The sequence below is a fragment of the Falco punctatus genome (genome assembly GCF_963210335.1).
Source record: "Falco punctatus genome assembly, chromosome: 6".
In the NCBI taxonomy this organism is placed as follows: Eukaryota; Metazoa; Chordata; class Aves; order Falconiformes; family Falconidae; genus Falco; species Falco punctatus.
In genome coordinates this window covers 34354234-34373820 of record NC_137585.1, presented here as the reverse complement: position 1 = coordinate 34373820, position 19587 = coordinate 34354234, and the positions used below count along the sequence as shown (strand labels likewise).

The window sequence follows — 19587 nt, the reverse complement described above, 5'->3', positions numbered from 1 at the left end:
CAGATCAGTCAGAAGTGCTGTTGTAACTGCCAACAAATCCTTTGGCTGATTCAACCATTTCATAATCATCTTACATTTCAGTGCACCAAGTCTCAGCCAAAAAGCCTTCATATCTGTGTCTCAGTGCCTACCACAAAAGAGCAAAATCTGAAGACCTGGAACTATAATGCCATTATCAACAGTGATATAGAAAGCATCCAAATTCATACTTCTGTGCTAATAGCCCCACTCTGAAGAGAAACAAAAGGCAATTTTGGGGGATGCCAAGTGAAGTAGCCCTCAAAATATATGAAGTCTCTATTTATTCTACTGCTTGGCGAAAGCATAAGGAACGGAAATCTACAATAAAATTTACACATCCGTTCTTGCAGTTTTCAAAGCTCTCCAGACATATCAGTAAACACTCAGTCAATTCTGTAAGAATCTATACAGATTTAAAAGTGGCATGAACTCTGAATATTCATCCATTTGCAAGATACTTCTGATGTTGTCACTGTTTCCTTTTAGTAATGTAAGATTTAAAAAAGAACTGATGAAACACTTTGTATTTAAGAGATTTTTTTTTACAGAAAGATCTGTTTCCTTTCCTCAACGTTAATGCTCTCCTGCGAAGCACTGCTTACTCCAGAGAAAGTAGCTCTTATTACAGAGAAAGTAGCTTTTATTAGGCAGCATGTTCAAGTTACAGGTTGTAACCTGCTCAACTCTGAACATATCCAGAACATTTGCATCTACACACAAGTAACTATAAAAACAAGTCCTAGGAATATTAGTGAATTCTGCCTCACAAAAATCACTTTTTAACAGGTATATGTTGTGAAGGAGAGAACTAAATGATCTGCACAGTGCCCAACAGAATCTGAAGCACAAGCCATACATCAATCTAAAAGACTGTATGAGCTCAGTTTAACCCTCATTGTAAAGCCTTACCTTGCTCCTGAAATTCATTGCCACTCCTACTGGGGCTGCAGTTCCACCATCGCTGCCTCCTGTAGCCCGATGAAATGCAAGCCGCACACAGACACGTGCAGTTTATCTGCTGTTTGTGACCACTGCTAGAGGAACATGACTTGAAATTTCAGGGTCTTGTGGCTGTTGGGGCAATTTACCCTGCTCACATAAGAGAAGGGGTGCTTCCCACTCATAGGAATCTTGCTTCATTGGAGGACGAAATGAAATGAGTGAATAAAAAGAATACTCTATTTCTCCTTAGCTGGTAAACACAGGATTTAAGCTCATAAACACTTCTCTAGGGTAAGGACAACATCCTCTGTTGTTTTTTTTTTTGTTTAAATCCACAGGGTTTCTCTTCCCCTTGCTTTCCCACGTATTCAAGATGAGACAAGCGTCAGTGAGCACAGCTACCAGTATTCCAATTTATTCAGCAGCAACCCCTGTGGACTGCTAAGAGCAGACTGCAATTCTGCTTGGATTACAAGGTGTAGATAAGTAATTCCATCCTTAATCTATCACTGCCAATGCCAGTAAGGGAACAACTTTTACCTATGAGAAGTCAGGAAGAGGAAAAGACTGAGACTGGGGGTGGGGGTGGGGAAAGCATGGAGCAAAAGGACAGCTGAAATGAGAGGACACAAGAGCTCCATTAAGAGCTCTATGTGCAAGTGCATGCAGATGAGGGAATGAAGGACCAGGGTGCTAATAGGAATGTAACAAACAAAGGAGATAGCCAAATTCCAAGCAGAATTTTTCAATAGCAATGAAAATCTCACTTCCAACATAATCTATTCCTTCTATTACACTGATCCCAGTGTAAAATGGTAGAGAACTGCAACCTCAGAAAATGCTGATGGATACTACTACATTACAGCTATGATCAATAAATCTCAAGTACATCATAATGGAACCTCAAAGCCTTCCTATATAGACCTGTCAGTAAACTGGGACAATATTACAAATAGACAACAAAGGATAATGCAAAGATTGCAAAAATGGAACAACACAGAGACAGGTGAATTTCTTGGAGGATGGAGTGGAGTGGAAGGCAGAAAAGATGAAAAAGGAGGTAAGCTATTTAGATGTAAGTGATGGAGAACATCAATAACCGCACACCTGTTTTAGGTGATAGAGGATTCAGGAATGGAAGAGAAAACAGTAAAAGCAATAATGAGACATGGGATTAATTTTTCTTTTCCTTTTTAATGGTACACTTAGTAGCGTCTCCACCACTCTATTTCACTACAGTCATCATCTGCAATTAAAGCCACTGCCCAGTCAGGCTACAGAAGTCCCTTTCATTTTTTTTTATCACAGAAACAATGCTTTTATCTGCATATAAAAGACTCCTTTGATTTTGCTATAGGTACTTATTATTTTTATGTTATTTGCTTGCCTGGTCAGATGTCTGGCAGATATGACATGTAGTCCCAAACATGTGAAATGGGTCATTCATACTAGAAAAAAAAAAAAAAAAAAAAAAAGAAAAAAAAAGCAGCAGGGACTACCTTGAGGTTAAAATAAAACTTAGAAAACATTATTTTCAATGTACTGTACTCTCACAACATCCAATCGTATAACCCAAACATTGATGCATAATTGATTGTTCTCTTCTTCCCAAGCTTGCTTACTGCCTTTCACAGTAAGCAGATTCTGTGCTCCACAGTAAACAAACTAAGGTGTAGCCAAGCAAAGTTTATACCCTGAAAAAGTATTGTTTATTATTAACGGCATACTTTCTAACAGCATAAGATCTTTCGAAGAGATTGGAAGGAGGGGAAGACCCAGGAAGTTGCAGTCAGCTTTTTCAGCTCTAACCCAAACACATTAAGTTTGCCTCGAACTGCTTAAGGAAGACAGAAGATCAGTATAAAGATTAAGAACAGGGCATAGAAATAGTTTAAGATAAGTCAAGGCAGATATCAGGAAAAGTATTTGAAAAAAAAGAAGACAAATAATTGAAGGAACCAACCTACTGCTGTGTGAAAGACTACAAAAATAACAGTGGGAAAGGAGGAATAAAATTCTGAGATACTAAGAAAGCAACTAAGACACAGGTGAGCAAGGAACCCTCTCCCCAGGAGATCAGTAACATAGCCAAAAGCAAGAAAAAGTACGAACTGGGAGAAAGGTCAACAGAGCAAGCGTTGGCTCAGGCCGAAAGGAAACGTTGCTCAGCGTCCACACTGGACACGCAGGCCTCCTCAGCCGGCTGCTTTAACCGAGCGGACCCGACCGACACGGGGTCGGTGCCCGAGTTACAAGCACACGGGGATGCGGGGCTGGCTCAGAAGCAGCCGCAGCGAAGCACAAAGCGGGGCGCGGTTCCCGCCTGAGCCCTGAGGGAAAAGCGACCCCAAACGCGCGGCGCTGCAGACGGTGACAGGCCTCGGCCCGCAGACGGTGACAGGCCTCGGCCGGCACCTTCCCCCTTTGCGGGCGCCCCCGCCGCTGCGTGACCGACACCCACCCGCCGGCCGGCAACGGGCCGAAGCACGCGCAACTCCCCCGCCGTTAACGGCCGGCGCACGCGCCGATCCGCCCGCGCGCGGGGAATGGCGCGTCCCCGCCGGCCGGGGGTGGGGGGAGGGGGACGACACAGCTGAACGTGGCATCGCGCGCATGCGCAGGAAGGCGCCCAGCCGGGCCTGCGGAGGGGCGCTCCGGCACGGAAGGTCGCACTCCGCGGGGGCACAACCGGGAAATGGCGGCTGCTCTCCCTCGCGCTCACTTGTCTTTTCCCGCCTTGGTGCTGCCGCACCCCTATCACGTAGCTTTTTGCCCGTAACTTTACTATTTTCTGCCCTGTCCCCGGTGGGTTAATGCGCCCCATGGCACGGTCCCCTGCGTTCTGCCCAATGACAAGCCGGCCCCTGACAGCGTACTTAGTTGCTGCGCGGACACGACACCGTTGTCCCCGTAACACCACGGCCCCACCCGCTGAGCGCGCTGCCCACCTCGGCTACCCGAAGGGCCGGGGGGTCGGGTTTGAATGACAGCACGTTTGGTGGGCGGGAAAAGTCAAGTGACCCAATAACAACTCCGGGTAGCATTGATGAGCAGAGCTAACAGCCAACCGAGCTGGGCGGACTGTCGCCTCCCCAAGGAGGCGGGGCGCCCGGTTGCTAGGGCCGCGCTGTTGCTAAGGCCGCGGCAGAGCGCGGCGACGGCAGCCGCTGCCCTCCTGTCGCGCTGGCGCCTTCCCCGGGCCGGGGCGATGGTGAAGCTGGCTGCCAAGTGCCTCCTGGCAGGTGAGTGCGGCCCGGGCGGTGCCATCGGCCCTGCTGGCCGCGGGGGCCCTGAGCGGGCTCCGTGGGGTGAGACGAGGCCGGCAGCGGGGCGGCGCCGGGGGCCCCGTCAGCGACGGGGGGAGCGGCGGGTGGTGGCGGCCGGGAGGCGGCCTGGCTGCGCTCGGCCCCGCGTCGAGGAGTCGCCCCGACGGAGAAGAGGTGGGGGAAGAGGCGACAGGAGAGAGGTGGGGACCTCGGCTCCCTCGGGAACGGTGGACATAGTGCTTGTTGTTAGCTACCCTGTGTCGTTCCCCTCCCACCACATGTGGAGAACCACGAGCTGTGTGGAGGGAGGGTGTGAAGCGGGGCTGGACCGGCTGAAATGCAAGGACAGGATCTGAAAGGAAGGCAGAAAGAAAGGAAAGAGTGTTTCTCCAGTGTGGAAAGGTGGGCATAACATGGGAGAAGTGTGAAGAGAGCAGGATGGACAGCCGAGGCCTGCCTCAGACAGGAGGCTGCCTTTGTGCTAGAAGAAAAAAATCACGTCAGAGGCTGGGGTGATTCTGAGAGTGTGATGGAAAGGTAGAGCTTTAGCAAAGAATATAAGGGTGAAGCGTGTGCACTTCACAGAGGCATCTTTTTCCCCAAGCAAACTGAAGGTTAACCTGGAAAAAAAAAAGTGAGGTGAAGACACAGGCTGTTTAGTCAGGATGAATTATGGAGGTGCTGAGCATAAGTACAGCTGACTGTTAACACTAGGGGAAGAAAACTTTTCCTTTTTTCCTCCCTCTGTCTATATTGAAGCTCTGTGCAGCCTCAGCTAGAAGCACAAATCCATAAAACCTTTTTGGGCAGACAACTCCCAGGTTTAACTCTGTTGCAATCCGCTTTCATCCAGAATAAAATGTTTGCCCTTTTTTTTTTTCTTTTTTTTTTTAACCTCAGAAGCAGATAACTTGCACAAAACCAGTGTGGTCTTTGGCAAATGCGCCAGAATGAATCTCCCTCGTGCCTCTGTTGACAGCTATCGTCGACAGCATGAGTATCTTGCCTGTCCTCCAGATCTGAAACTTACACATGGTTTCCAGTTTCAACGTTTTCAGGTCCCAATACACAGGCTTTGCTTAGATCTTTTCAGTTTTGCAGTTTAGTGTTAGGGAAGGCCAATTCCATGACTGTTCTAAATTCACATAGATTTTCTCTGGGTGACCTAGTTATGTGCTTAATCCTAATTGGGTCTGGAGCTGCCTTTTCAGTTCTGTTTGCAACACAACCAACAAGAAGGTCCTGTCCCATATGTAGTTCTCCTAAGTGCTACAATAATATCCATGTATTATTAAAAATAATAAATCAATGAAGCAGACCACGCAAAATAACTTCTTTCTTGCAGAAGAGACCAATATTGTGAAAGAGACATAAGGGATGAGTAACCACAACAACCTAAAGGGAACAAGAAAATGCAATTACATAGGTAGGAGAAAAACATCAGAAATAGAATAGGGAATTCTTGTGTACCTAAGGAAATGGTTATGAAGAACAGAGTGGCTCACAGGAGCTACACAAAGGTCAAAGAGAACAACAGGGGAAAAGGGCTTTTATTAGCAAAAGAGAGACTATTAACTTGACAATAGAAAGCGATTGCGGTGTTATCTCAAGGGTAATTTACAGACACACAGAAGATATTGTTGTTTGAACTTACTATGGAGACACTATGAAAAGGTTTTTGGTGTAGAAAGACAGTTGGCAGTAGCAGGCATTTTAGACACACTACAGATTCTGGCAGGATAACAGAAATATGGATGGAGTAAATACTGTGGGAGTACTGGCAGATGAGACCAAGCTAAATGAAAAGGGCAAGGAAACTTATTTTGAGAAAGTGTAGTGATCTAATGGGCTAAGAGGATGGCAAAGAATAATAAGAAGGCAAGAACAACTGGGGCTGTCAAATTGAAGAACGGCAACACATTAGTTAAGAATTTGCACTGGATGATGCGTTCACAGTTTGGAGCATGTATGCTTCTCTGTCTCATTTTACAAAGACAGATCTAATTGTCTATTGAAGTACAGAATAGCTTCCACTCAGAACAGACTGTTGTCTTCAGCACAAGTTGAACTGATCAGGGAACAAACAAGCTGGCTTACCAGATTTTCCTGTCTAAATATTATGAGCCCAGCTCAGCTCAAAGTAAGCAAGCATGCTGAAAATGTTTAAACAAGAGCTACATTTGGTTAATGCATCTAGGAGCAATTGTCACTATCCAAAACACCCTTCCTCCTCTATAATATTATGTGAGCAGATAGCTTCACCAATTTCCTTCAAAACAACATCTAGAAAGCTGTAATAGGGTCAATGTACTTCTCTCTGGGTTTATTTATTAACAACATAATGTAAAAGACTTGTATTCCAAGCTTAGCTGCCAGCAGTGTTCCTTTAAGGGTAAAGCTAGAACCGCTGCAGTATTTAATTCCTGGTTCCTGTCCTTTGAACTATCCAGGGTAGTGAGACAGTATGTGAAGAGAGAGTAAGCCCTTGGAGAACATTAAGTCTTTGTTTTGCAAGAATTATGATGTTATTTCATGGAGTAATGTGGGCATATGTGAGTTCTGCAGTTCTCTGCCATTGCTTTGGATGTGATGGAGTTTTGTAACAGTAGGCCAAACCAGGCAGCTGCCAGGTTTGCCCAAAGTGTTGTGCAAGCCATACCAGAAAGCCTTGGCTGTAGAAGAGCAAAAACTAAAGCCCCTTGGTTCTCCTTCCATATAGGGATGAATCAGCAGGCTCTTTTTCTCCAGCTAAATGACATTTGCTTCTGTTTTGCCTAGGATGCAACTAATGAGCCACCAGCAGCTCTGAGTCAGCAAGAGTTACTCTCTTAGCAGGGTCAGCAAGAAGAGTTCATCGGGGAATGTTACCAACTTAAGCAGCTTTGTAGTAAATAAATTACCTGTCTCTTCCCTAAACTCAGTATGTAACAAGGATTTGAATCTGGGGAAACGAGTAATCTGAGAGGAAATAGCTTCCTATGTAGCCCAGTCTCCCTATCACATTGCGTTTTTCTCTACATGATAACATATCTGGGAATTTTTAATTCTTAGTTAAAGGCTATAGAGTAGACATAGATTTTAGAACTAACAGCAGTTCCACCCTGATCTGGGAGGCCTTCACTGTTGTTCACAGAGCAGAAATCTGATGTCAGCACTAGTATGCATAATGGCAGTATTAATTTCCTCACGTGGATTTTAGATTGGTTTGTGCTTCTTGTGACAGTTATCTTGCCTGTATTCAGAGTTCGAGCATTCGAGCTCTTATGGCATAAAGTAAAAGAACTGAGGGAAAATAAGATTCTCTAAGATGAAACAAAAATCTTTTATGTTCTTGGTTTTGCAGGAGATCCAGCTGTGGGGAAGAGTGCTCTAGCCCAGATGTTCCGCAATGATGGGGCTCATTTTCAGAAGAACTACACACTGGTAAGCATACAACAGCCTCAAACTGGTATCCAACATTTTTCTAGTTTGCATGAGAAAACTAAGAAAGTCTAGAACAAAATAAATACTACGATTTTAAGTTGAGGCATTCAAGGTGGAGTCTTACAGGGTTTTCTTTCCCTTACACCCTAGATTCTGAATAGAAGCCATTTAACATTCTGTAAGTCTTTATATTACGTGGATGCTGGTTTTGAAATTTAATGCAGAGTAATTTAGTTAATTTTGTAGTTTTCCTGCTGAACCAATGTTTTCACAAGCTTTTGTGGTGTTAGAGAGCTTCCTCCTTTAGGGAGTGCTCTGTGAAAAAGCATTGCTGAAGGAGAAAGCTTTTAATTCCAACTATTAAATGTGCATGTGGACAGTGCGCTTATCACTATGCAAACACGAAGATGTGCTGCAGAGCCCCAAGATAATTATAATCTACAGAAACTGTTCCCAGATGAAGAGGATACAGTTTGCAGTCTTTCAGTGTGAGAATCAATGGTGATGACTAATCAGAAGCAGGATAAAAATAAAAGTAAATATAAGTAAAGTAAAAAAAGGAAAATATGAGTGTGGAGAAAAAAACCCTAAAATATGTTTATTCATTGAAATAAAGATGGAAACCAGAAGTTAAGGATAGAAATAGAACAAACAAACAAGCTACAAAGCAGAATGAGATAAAAGGTGGAAGAGGCACAAATAACTTCAGCCCCATATGTTAGTTGATCACATGGCTGGTGCTAAACATTCTAAGGCGTACTTTAGAGCAGCGTGATAGTGAACATAGCCCTGCAGATATCAGCTAATACTCTTAGCTGTATATAAGCAAACCAGTGGACATTGGTTCTTTTCTGTCTTTTTCCCTGCTCTGAGCAAATCTACATGGCTTTGACGTGTAGGTGGGAGTATGTTACCAGAACTATGAGGAGGACTGCAGAGTTCCCAGCAGTCTTATGTTTGATGGGATTGTAATGATTCACAAGAATTGCCTCAATCCAATGCACAGTTGGTATGCAGTCTGACAGGCTCTTAAAAACTCTTCTGATCCTTGTTTTCCTGATTCCTCTTGACAGACAACGGGCATAGAACTGTTGGTGAAGGCTGTATCGGTTCCAGAGACAAGTGATAGTGTGGTGAGTTTTTCTGTGACATAAACTGGGTCAGAAAGAGATATCCAGAGCTCAAACCTCATTTTAGTCTCATTCTGGTGGAAGATTGCTGGGCATGTTCATCAGGCCATTAAGTTGCATGAAGGAAATGAGGCTGATCATGTACAATCACTGATACTCCAGGGTTAGTTTAATTTTAAAAATGTAAGTTTTACATACTTGTATCCAACATGATGTCTTAAACCAAAGCTGTTGCCAGCTTTTCAGATTCTGTTTTGTCCTTTAGGGCACTCAGGTTTAGTTCATGTTTCTTAGAACTACAGAAGCTGGAACTTACATGCTATTTTTCCTTAATGCCCTATACTCTCAGTAGTGGAATGTGGACCATATGTATAATGTTGTATAGATAGTGCAGGTTACTGTCCTGCTCCACGTATTCTGTTTCCAGCAGGGATGGAAACCAAACCTGGGGCTTTGGAGGTAACCCTTTTATTGGGTATACATGAAAATACCTATTTCTTTTCTCATACGATCTGAATTGGAGTATTCTCAGTGCAGGGAGCTTGCCCCTTAGTGATGCAACACTGCTGTACTGAACAAAATACAGGAGTTACGAGTTCCAGTATTTACTTACAAAATCTTGCCCTACACTGCATTTTTATGGCAAGAGCATTCTTTCTGCTTCCACTTTCAGGAATTCTTCATTTTTGACTCTGCAGGAAAAGATCTATTTTCTGAAATGCTAGAGAAACTGGTAAGTCTTATGTAACAGTCCTCTTCCTCCAAAGAAGTGCTTTTGCTTTGAAGATCTGAACTCCCCAGTCTGGCAGATGTAGCATACTTTGTCTTTAGTGTAAATGGGAGCAATTACCTCAGTTGCCAATGCATCCTGTTCTATCTTTCTAAAACTTGTACAAGTACTAGAACTACTTTCTAGAGGAAGAAAAGCAGATAGTCATTCAGTTTTCTTACAGTAGAAATGGTGATGTTTAACTGAGAATTGCTGTCTACTGTCGGTTAAAGTTATTTTTATTCCTTAGAAAAACAGCTATTTTGCTGCTACTCCAACAGTGGGGTTTTTTTGTGTTATAGTGATGTGTTTGATCCAACAGGATTCGTTCTTTTCCTTGAGCATAATACTGCCCTTGGTTTTTTCCTTCACACATTTGTGTCCTTGCCTGTACAATTCTCCATTGTGTTATCTCATTTTGAGAGGTAGAATCAATTAATTGACATGAAATTTTTTAAGATGGTGTATTGGGTCTGGCTGAGCCCCACAGCATCCCTTATAGTGCTGTGCTTTGTATTGGTAGCTAGAAAGATGGCATTTTGGCCACTGCTGAGCAGTGCTTACACAGCATCAGGGCTGTCTCTCCAACATTCCCACTCCCCTCACCAGTAGGCTGGGGGTGGGCAAGATCCTGGAAGGGAACATAGCCAGGACAGCTGACCTAAACTGACCAAAGGGATATTCCATACCATATGACATCTGCTCAGGTATAAAAGCTAAGAGAAAGGAGGAGGAACTGGGGGCATTCGTTATTTACAACATTTGTCTTCCGGAGCAACTGCTGCGTGTACTGAAGCCCTGCTTCCTGGGAAGTGGCCAAACATCACCTGCTGATGGGAAGTAGAGAATTAATGTATTTTGTTTTCCTTTTCTTCTGTGCCCACAACCTTTGCTGTTGCTTCATTAAACTGCCTTTATCTTGACCCACAAGTTATATTTTTTCATCTTATTTTTTCCCTTCCTTCCTGTTCTGCTGAGGAGGGGAGTGATAGAGCAGCTTAGTGGGCACCTGGTGTCCAGCCAAGGTCAACCCACCACAGATGGCTAAGTCAACCTAATGGTTCATTGCTCCACAAGAGGCAATACCACTTCTGTCCTTGCACTAGGTCTGATTTGCAAGGGGCCCCTCTAGAAGCTGGCTCAAACTGGAAGAAAATCTTCCTACTTTTTTCTCTAGGATTAATTTTGTGCTGATTCAGCATGAAGAATCAGCTTCCCCAGGGATCAGATGATTGCCAGAGCCAATGCAAGTAAAGGAGCAGGACTGTACAGACAGGAATGGGGAAAGAGAACAAGACCACCTCTCCCAGTGCCAGCTACCCGTTTAGTCAGCTCAACTGAAATGTGAGACCTCAGCCAGGGCACAGGATTCCTGTTTGTTAGGCTTTTTATTTTTGTCTTAGCATCTGTGTATGCCGTGTTTACAGACTGGCTGTTGACCACATCAGTTTCATTAGAGCTGACAATGTTCCTTTCTTGCTGTGCAGTGGGAGCAACCCAACGTCCTGTGCCTTGTGTATGATGTCACTAATGAGCAATCTTTCAACAACTGTGCCAAGTGGTTGGAGAAGCTGAGGGCTCACGCAGTTGGAATGCACATCCCAGGTAAGAAATAGGTGAGATTCTTGTTATCTGCTCTCCTCTTGTATGATAGCAGTTGTTCCTCTTAAGATGTGGCATAGAGCATTTCTTTTAAGCCAGGGGCAGGCATGGCTTCTTCCAACTCATTTGCTTTTATCACAAAGCAGATAAGGCATGAGTATGTTTCCTTTGTGGAACCTTTTCTAGGTAGTTGTAGACTGTTCTCCATGCCTCCAACTTTTTCAGCTACTTTTACAAATGTTCCAGCATTTATTGCTAACAAGTCAGCATTTCTGGGTTGTTGTTTTTCCTTTGTTTCAATCAAGGAAAATCAAAATGTTTTTGTTTTCCATTTGTTTCCTATGGGTTTTTTTTGTAGGTGTCTTAGTGGGGAATAAAACAGACCTAGTTGGTCGTCGAGTTGTGGAGCAGAAACAAGCACAGGAGTGGGCTGAGAAACATGGCCTGGAATACTGTGAGATGTCAGTGGTGAGTGTCTGCTCCTTTCACCATCTGTGGAAGCGGGTGTTTGTGAAGTTATCTTCTCTTTCAGGTAGAGAAAGATAACTGGGGGCTCCCTTCCACTTGTCTGTCATCTAACTCGCCCTCAGTTGTAATCTGTCTTTTGTGAAGCAGTTAGAGCAGAAATAGTCAAATACTTATTCCATCTGTCATTCACAACTTTCTTGTTTCTTTACAGAAGGAGATGAAAAATTTTGAGGCCCCTTTCCACATCCTGGCAAAGTCATTCCAGCAACTGTACAAAGAGAAAGTGGAAACTTTTCACTCACTAGCTTGAGGGCTGTGACTGGCATGAGTTATTTGTCTTCTAAGCTTCTTCAGGTGCCCAGAATCCTGCAGGATGGAATACAGTGAGAAGAAAAAAGATGAGCTATTTGCTTCTTCGTGGTCATCTGATAATTCAAAATTAACTAGAAATAAGCAAGTGGAAAGACTCTTCTGAAGTTGCTACCTCAGCATTCCTTTCATGTCCTCTGACTTGGTTCTCTGCTCACTGAAAGTCTGCTAGGTTGGAGGAGGCAGGGAGTAAAAGGGGTGGGCAGAATGGAAACTGCCAGCTTTTTGCTTTGATATTGTCTTGTCTCTTGTCTGAGCAGACTTCCTGCTGCTACAAGCAAGTATTTAGAGGTTTGGAGAAGGTGAGAGAAAGCTGACAGAATGTTTTTCAACTTAAGCAACCCAACCTTGATACATATGTTGCAGGGCAGGACCGATTTGGCCTTGCTGCTAGAAAAGCATTTTCTGTAGGAGGCCTGTGCCCAAAAATCAACGTGTGGAGACTCAGTTGTGCAAGGACCAAGCTGGATTTAGGTGTGTTTCTAGGAGTGTCCAGAGTTTTAGGCCTTTTTTAACAGTGTTACCCTTATCAGTTGTAGGACTGATATGCTGATGACTAATACATGTTTCTGACTTCTAGAATCTGGTTCTTTTCTTCAATGTGGCTCACTTTCACTGCCCGGTGGGAACTGTCTGGCGACTGTACTGCTGTCACTTGGTAATGCAGTGCCCTCTGCTGGTCCCAGGTCACAAGATTTCTCAAGAAGCTACCTCTTGAAGCAAGCAGGACTTCCTACAGGCACATCCAAATTGGCTTATCTGCAAAATGGGGTCAGATAGTAAGATACCTCTCTTATTCTAAACATGAGTCCAAATTTTAAAACAAATTATCTTTCCTTCTTCGTGTTTTTGTCATCTTAGGTGGTTTTATGTCAATTTTCTTTTTGTCAGCTGAACTTGGCAATACTATGTTCTCATTAGGTTCAATTCTCAGTCCCTTACTAGAATGAGAGTCCTCCTTGTTGTTAAACTTTCCCTGTTTTTCCTTGCATTTCATATTGAAGACCACAATTCTGATGTTGCTAGTGGAAACAGGACTAAGGAAATAAAAGACAGCTTGGCTAAGTTACTCTGACTCAGCTGTGTCTGGCTAGAAGTTTCATATCAGAAAGGTAAAAGCCTAGAGAGAACTGCTCTTTTGTGTGGAGTACTGATGCTGCATGTGTAAGAGTCTATCTGCTAATGCATTATGTGAAAGCATCCACGGTAAGGTACTGCCTTGTTACTGAGTGCAACACCAAGAAGTTCAAAACTGTAACCTTTCTCTTCTCCCAGATTTTGTTAACCTCCTTTGGGCAGGGAAAGCTGAATTTTGTGGAGAGTAAGCACTGAGTGATTTTTCAGGCAGGCTTTTCAGGAATCTGTGTTTCAAGACTTTTATATGTGTGTTTTATAACCATTTTTATGCCCAATGCTAGGAAAAGTGCATCGGATTGAACGTAAGAAATATGGCTGCAGATGTTGTAGCAGATTTTATGAAGCACTTCAAGAATCTGGAGAAGCAGCTGGGCTCATTTCACTGGCAACAGTGTGTTGATACTGGGAATTAGCCAGGGAGCATGAACAGAAGCTAAAGAGGTTAAGTAGGAGCTCAGCCCACAAGAAAAGCAAAAGAATAGGTTCTTTTGCTAGAAGCCACCTCAAAAAAATGACAGAAGGACTGGGAAGGCTCTTGCTTCCTCCAGAGAAGGAAGGACTCCTCTGTGGGCTTAGGGTAACTAGAAAACTCACTCTTTTGAACTGGATTAGCATTACTGGCATTTGTGTCTTTACAAGGGTTGTCTTGTTAATCCTGGGAAGTGTCTATTGATTCACAGGGGCTGGGTAGAGTTCTTGCCTGCAGGTGCTAGTACCTCTGACTACGAAGAATAAAAGTTATTTTGGATGCTGTGCTGATCTACTTAAAGAACTAAAGAAGGTTTGTTTTGATTTGGTAGCTCATTTCCCCATGGTTCTATTCATGATGTGATTCCACACAAGACAGATATTTTTTCATATTGAAAATAGCATGCCAGGTGTGTATGCCACCTGTGATGTATATAGAGGGGATGTACGCCTTGGGAATGGGCAATAAAATGAATTCTGTGCAATCTTTAACCAGGGAGTTCAATCTCTATGCACCAGAAGGACCTCACCTTCAAATGTTTAAATGCACCAGTAAGATGAAGACTGGTGAACACTTTTTTATTAAATGAATGCAAAAGCTGGAGGATCTCATTAAGGGAATGCTTGCAGTGGTGATCTGTGATTTATGGGGAAGCTGCTTTTGAGAGGTTAGTGAAGAAAAATGCATCCCATGCAGGGAAAGATATATTGCCTGAGAGAGGAAATGTATGATCTAATTAGCTAGCAGTAGGGATTCACCCACTGCCCCTTTCCCTCTTTCCACAGGCCATGACTAGAATTAGAAAAGAGGTTGTGTCTAAAGCATGTTGTCCAATTTGCTTTTTAGAGGACTATTTCAAGCACTAATGTAGACACAATTTAATGTCCTTCCAAATGGTATGTTTGACAATAACCATCTCAGTCCTTCTGAATGCATTTTAAAAGCACACTGTATTGTCCTTACTGGCTAATGTGCTATATAGTACCAGAATGAGGCAGGTGATGCTTGTTGCCATTTTCCTAGCTTATTTGTGACCTTGGTGGTAGAGGCTAGTAGTGGAGAGTAGATAGAGAACATGGGAGCCAGATAAGGGAGGGTTGTGGAAAATAGTTTTGTGTATGTGTGAATGAGTTTAGGGTGGTGAGTAGGTGAGCTGGACAATCACGATGAGTAAGAATCTGAAGCCATTATTGTTTCTCTTACTGTGTTCAGTAACTGTTGTGGTCACAGCTGTAGGGTGAGGCTGCGTGTTTGCTGCTTACAGCCTTAGCATTACTCTGAATTGCAGACACTGTGGAGAACAGTGGGAGGAAGGCAGAAAGCCTGTCTGCTGACCAGGAAGCTTGTTGTCTTCTGACAGCTCCCTTACTTTGTCCAGCTGTGCAGTGCTGCAGGTGCTCAGCATGGGTGTTTACAGCCCAGAAGAGACCCAGCTCAACCAGAACTGAAATTTCAAAAGAAGGGGGAGGAAACAAACAGGCCTTTAACTGTTTTTAAAAGATACATGGTCCTTCTTTTTCCTGTTTGCTTGTTTGATGAGACAAAAACATTCTTTCTTCCTTGGGAGTCCCTCCTTCTTACCTTTCCTTTGGTCCTCATGGTTGTACTGCACAGAATCCCTGTCATACTTGTGCCCTGCTTTACTTAGCTTGATACATCACCAGCTGATTTTTTTTATCCTTCTAATTTCTGCATTATCTATTCCCAAGGCTGCAAGACATTTCTTCTTAGAGAGATTAATAGATGAAAGAAAACAAAAGTGGAATTTTTAGTCAAATTGTCTTGGAAGAAAGAACCTTAAGAACAGTTTCTGACATTCACAAATTTTACTGGAAATTTGTTTGTGTAAAGTTGTCATATTAAAGATGCTTTAATGGTTTTGTTTTGTCTTGCCAGACATATTCTACTGCAGAGTGAAATGCAGAATGTAAAATTCCAGAAAGATCAGGTTTTATTGTGGGAGTTAATAGTTTCAAAGGTGATCATACTGTGATAAGATCTGCTAACAATGATAAGTCTTAATAATGGAGTGGTCACTGCTGTTCATAATAAAGCGTTAAATATACTGAAATGGGGCTGTCAGAACAGTTTCTTCTGGAGATTTGTTCATTTTAGAGAATTAAAACTTAAGAAAGGACATCTTTCAGAAAACTGATCTGATACATGACACCATTTGGACCAGGGTTATTTCTAATATAATTTCAGTGACTTAAAGGGCCGGATTTAGTCTTTTATGCCAATTGGCTCCCCTGGGTAAGCTTCATTTCTTTACCCACTATACATCTTGGACCAATCTGACCTGATAGCAAAAGACACATGATGTTGTTGAAAATGAAATACTGCCCTGGGGCAGAAGGATAAACTGTGTGGCATCCTGAGGTCCTCCCAGCAATACTTTCTATAATTCTATTAGATTAAGTGGGGAAAGAAGTAGTGTGGAAAGCACAAAACAGGCTAAGTCATAAACTAGCAATTAAACTGGGAGCTGGGCTGGGCTACAGCAGAAAACGTACAATCTATCCCAATTAAGAGCTGTATCTCAAGAGAAACTGGGAGCCTGACGCAGGTGCTGACAGCAGGGAAAAACACTGCATTTCTGTTCTGGAGGCAGCAACTGCTTTCTACTGGTGCTTACACAGATCCACGGGGGTCCATACCCTGCTCGACACTGTGCTCTGCTTGTAATAATTACTGTAACTATGATGTTCAGGTGGCAGCTGCTTGCGGTTGTTGTCTCATCTGCCTGTATAAAGCCAGCAGTGTGATGGCAGATTATCTGCTAGTAGCAGGACGTTCCTATTCTTGACATCTGCATGATGGGACTCCTCTCTCACCATGCCTTCTCAGTCCTTTTCCTATCTCATATCCACTTCTTGATGGAGAATATCCACCTCTGCTTGTTCTTAGCAAGTAATTTTTCCATCTTGCAGACGGTACTCCATGGAAGCTGTGGCTAAGGGACTTCTAGGACCTTCTGCAGCAGAGGTGGAGTCTGAACAGGATCTCTTCAAGGGCCACATTGGGCCCTGCAATGTCTCTCTTTGCCTAAGGGCACATCATCTCTCTGCTTCTCGCATCCTATTTCCTCCTCCTGCTGTCATCTTGCCTTGAGAACAATGTCTTCTGTGCCAGTTGCCCTTCGCTTTGTTGACCCGGAACAGCAATGCTTGGGGGCGGGAGAAAGAAGAGCGCTACACAATCTCAAGTCTTTTCAGGGCTCTTTAGCTGTTGTGACTCCCTGTCGAAGTCACCTGAGAGACGGGGATGTTGCTCAGTCTAGAGCACAATTTCCTGGCAGGAGACCCCCTGCTGAGACCTGGCAGCCTCGTCTTGGCTCCTCAGAGCTTGCCGCAGTGTAACTTTCACAGACACTGGCTGTTCTTATTCTGACTTGGAGTTGTTATTTTTTGTTTTGTTTTGTTTTACTCCTTGGGGGTCTTTCTCTCATTCTTCTGTCACAGCTTCACATATTTCCTCCCCTGGAGCTGTTTGTCAAGAGAAGCCTGGAATTGCTCTCTTTCTTGGTCTGTGAGATCAAATCCAAATCTGGCAATGTTTAAAAGGGAAATGTGACAGACCCTACATGTCAGGCTGGGGTCAGGGCTGGGGTCAGTTTGATGAGTTTCCCTCCAGCCAGATATGCATCAATTGGAGAATAGTGGAGCCTGTAATCTTTCTGCACAAGTACTGGAAAAATATGCAATATGAGGGCTTCATGTTAGGGACAGTGAGCAGAAAGGTACAAAGGCAGAAATGGTTGGCTGCTGTGTCCCAAATGGGACACGCAGGAGCAGTAGGGGAACAGGAATATGTAGGAAAAGAGTGGGGTCTACACCTCTTCAGGAAGAGCCCAAAGGATTTGCTGAGGCAGAGTGGGAGGGTGGGAATTAGGGGTGGGAAGACCTAAGGCTTTTCCTGGCTTGTAGAATGATGTATGGAAATAAAGTGGGAGGACGAGTAATTTTTGCATGAGCCATTGAGGGAAAATGAGGATAAGGTAGAGCTGGATGACACTGCAGGTGGGAGGGCAGGTGATAAGAATAAATAACTGAACCGAGATCTTCAGGGCCAAGATGTCGGGCCAAGGTCGGTTTGGGGAGTTCAGAGCCATGATGAGTAAGGTCAGTGATTAGGTTCAAGACATAGGGCTTGCATTAGAACAAGGCAGAATGAATTGAAGTCTGCATGACAGGGTTGACACTGGGATTTGATAGGGCAACTACAAGAATGCAGAATGATAAGCCTAGGAGTAGTGTGGAGAGATAATAACAGCAAGCTGTGATGCTGTGAGGAGCAGTGGCTGGAGCAGGTGAGACCAGAAAAAGATAGAGTAGGTAAGCTAAGGACACTACCAGACTATCAGGGTGGAAGAGTGTGAAGAGGTGTTGGAAATTCAGATCAAGTACAGTTTGTCCGAGGGGATTTCTGAGTGGAGGGAAATAGACGCCTACAGTTGTTACCCACATGTATTTGTATCATTTAAAACACAAATCAGTTCCAGCACTATCTCTGTTTTCTTTTGCCAGAAAGTGGGGTGATCTATTTGCTTAAAACTCTTTTTTTTTCCTTTGGTGAGGGGAGGGGGCAATGCATAAATTTATGCCTAATTGTGCTGCAGCATCCCGAGTATATTATGTTCATCTATGCAGGGAATGGACACAGAACCTGCACCTCACCTGACCAAGCAGAAGTGCCCTCTACAACTTGAGCATTAACATCTCACAACAAAAACGTCACAATCAGTTCATACAGCAGAAGGTCTCCTCAGGGTATCAGTATTTAACCTCAAAAAACAGAAAAACACTATTGTGTGAGGTCATTGTAAAACAGATAGAAATCACTCTGTTCATGAATAAAATTACCTACAATAAAAAATGCTTTTCGCTGTGCATGGGAGGAATCTCTTTTATGTGTTGGTTTCCCTTCTCTGCTTGTGCTAATTTATTTTGATTTTTGTGGAGCATCACTTTCTCTCAGTCTAAGAGTTGTGCGTGGCCAGTGTGTGCTATTTCTAGGACTGTGGTTTTGTGAGGTTGGGTGGTTTCAGTCTGGGGACTGTGAAACTGGAAGTTCTGAAATTCAGGCTGCAGTTGAAGCATCAGGCATAAAATCAGCTTGTAAGGACAGCAGAACAGAGTATCCAGGAAAGACGTCTTATAGGGTTAAGATAATGTGTTTCAGTGCTGCTGTCAGCAGAGAGAGATCAGGCTGCAGTGAATGTGAAAATGTTAGTTGGGGAAGGAATGCTGGTGCGTTTGGAAATGGGTAACAAGTGTGGGTTTCTTGTAACTGAGGTAAATGCAGAGGAAAGGATGCTGCAAGTCTCTGGATGCAGATGTCTGGAGAGGTGGTGGAGGAGGTAAACGAGTATTCTTGGGCAATGTCATGAAACTGGGTAAAGGCAGGAGGACAGTTCTGGTAAGAGCAAAAGCAGAGTAATGCAGACCCTATCCTCTAGTTTCTGCACCTATTGAGACCTGGGGATATCTCCCTCATGTGGAGTAAGTCAGTTGCCCTTGATGGCCCTCCCAGCTAAGACTGCCAGGAGGGTGGCTTTCCCTCTTCACCAAGGCAGAAGTGATCACTGGATGCCATCTCAGTCCCCAACCATTTTGATATCTGGTTCCTTTACACTGTCCACACCTCTTGCCTTTTCCCTCCTAACTGTCTCTGCACAGGGACATCTTGTAACTGTACGTCCCCACAATTCTGCTACACCTCTCCATGCTAACAGCCCTCCTCATTACCTTAAGATCCCCCCATGTACTTTTCTTGCTGGGACTATAAACTGCTGTCAGAAAAACCCCATTGGTCTTTCTATGCACTACCACCCTCTCCTACCCCTCTCCTCTCCCAGAGCTTGTGCCTTGTTTGGCTGGCTACTTCTGGCACCAAAACTGGGTGGGTACAGGAGTGAGAGAGCTGTGCCCATGTTGGATGTGTATCTCTGCACGGGTGAGGGGCATCCAAGGCAGGCACTCTTTCCTCCTT

General features: G+C 43.9%; 1 protein-coding gene across 2 annotated transcripts; it reads left to right on the top strand.

The window, feature by feature from the left end:
- Positions 1-3017: 3017 nt before the first annotated feature.
- On the top strand, positions 3018-18485 carry IFT27 (intraflagellar transport 27). 2 transcript variants are annotated; one of them, XM_080392955.1, is made up of 7 exons: positions 3018-4205; positions 7573-7652; positions 8726-8785; positions 9456-9515; positions 11039-11156; positions 11512-11621; positions 18246-18485. In XM_080392955.1, the coding sequence occupies exons 1-7, from the start codon at positions 4010-4012 to the stop codon at positions 18309-18311; spliced, it is 690 nt and encodes a 229-aa protein (XP_080249081.1). In that variant the 5' UTR covers positions 3018-4009; the 3' UTR covers positions 18312-18485. The 2 variants fall into 2 exon arrangements, with proteins under 2 accessions (XP_080249081.1, XP_080249080.1); XM_080392954.1 differs by having other exon boundaries at positions 3023-4205; positions 11833-18485.
- The last annotated feature ends 1102 nt before the right edge of the window (positions 18486-19587 follow it).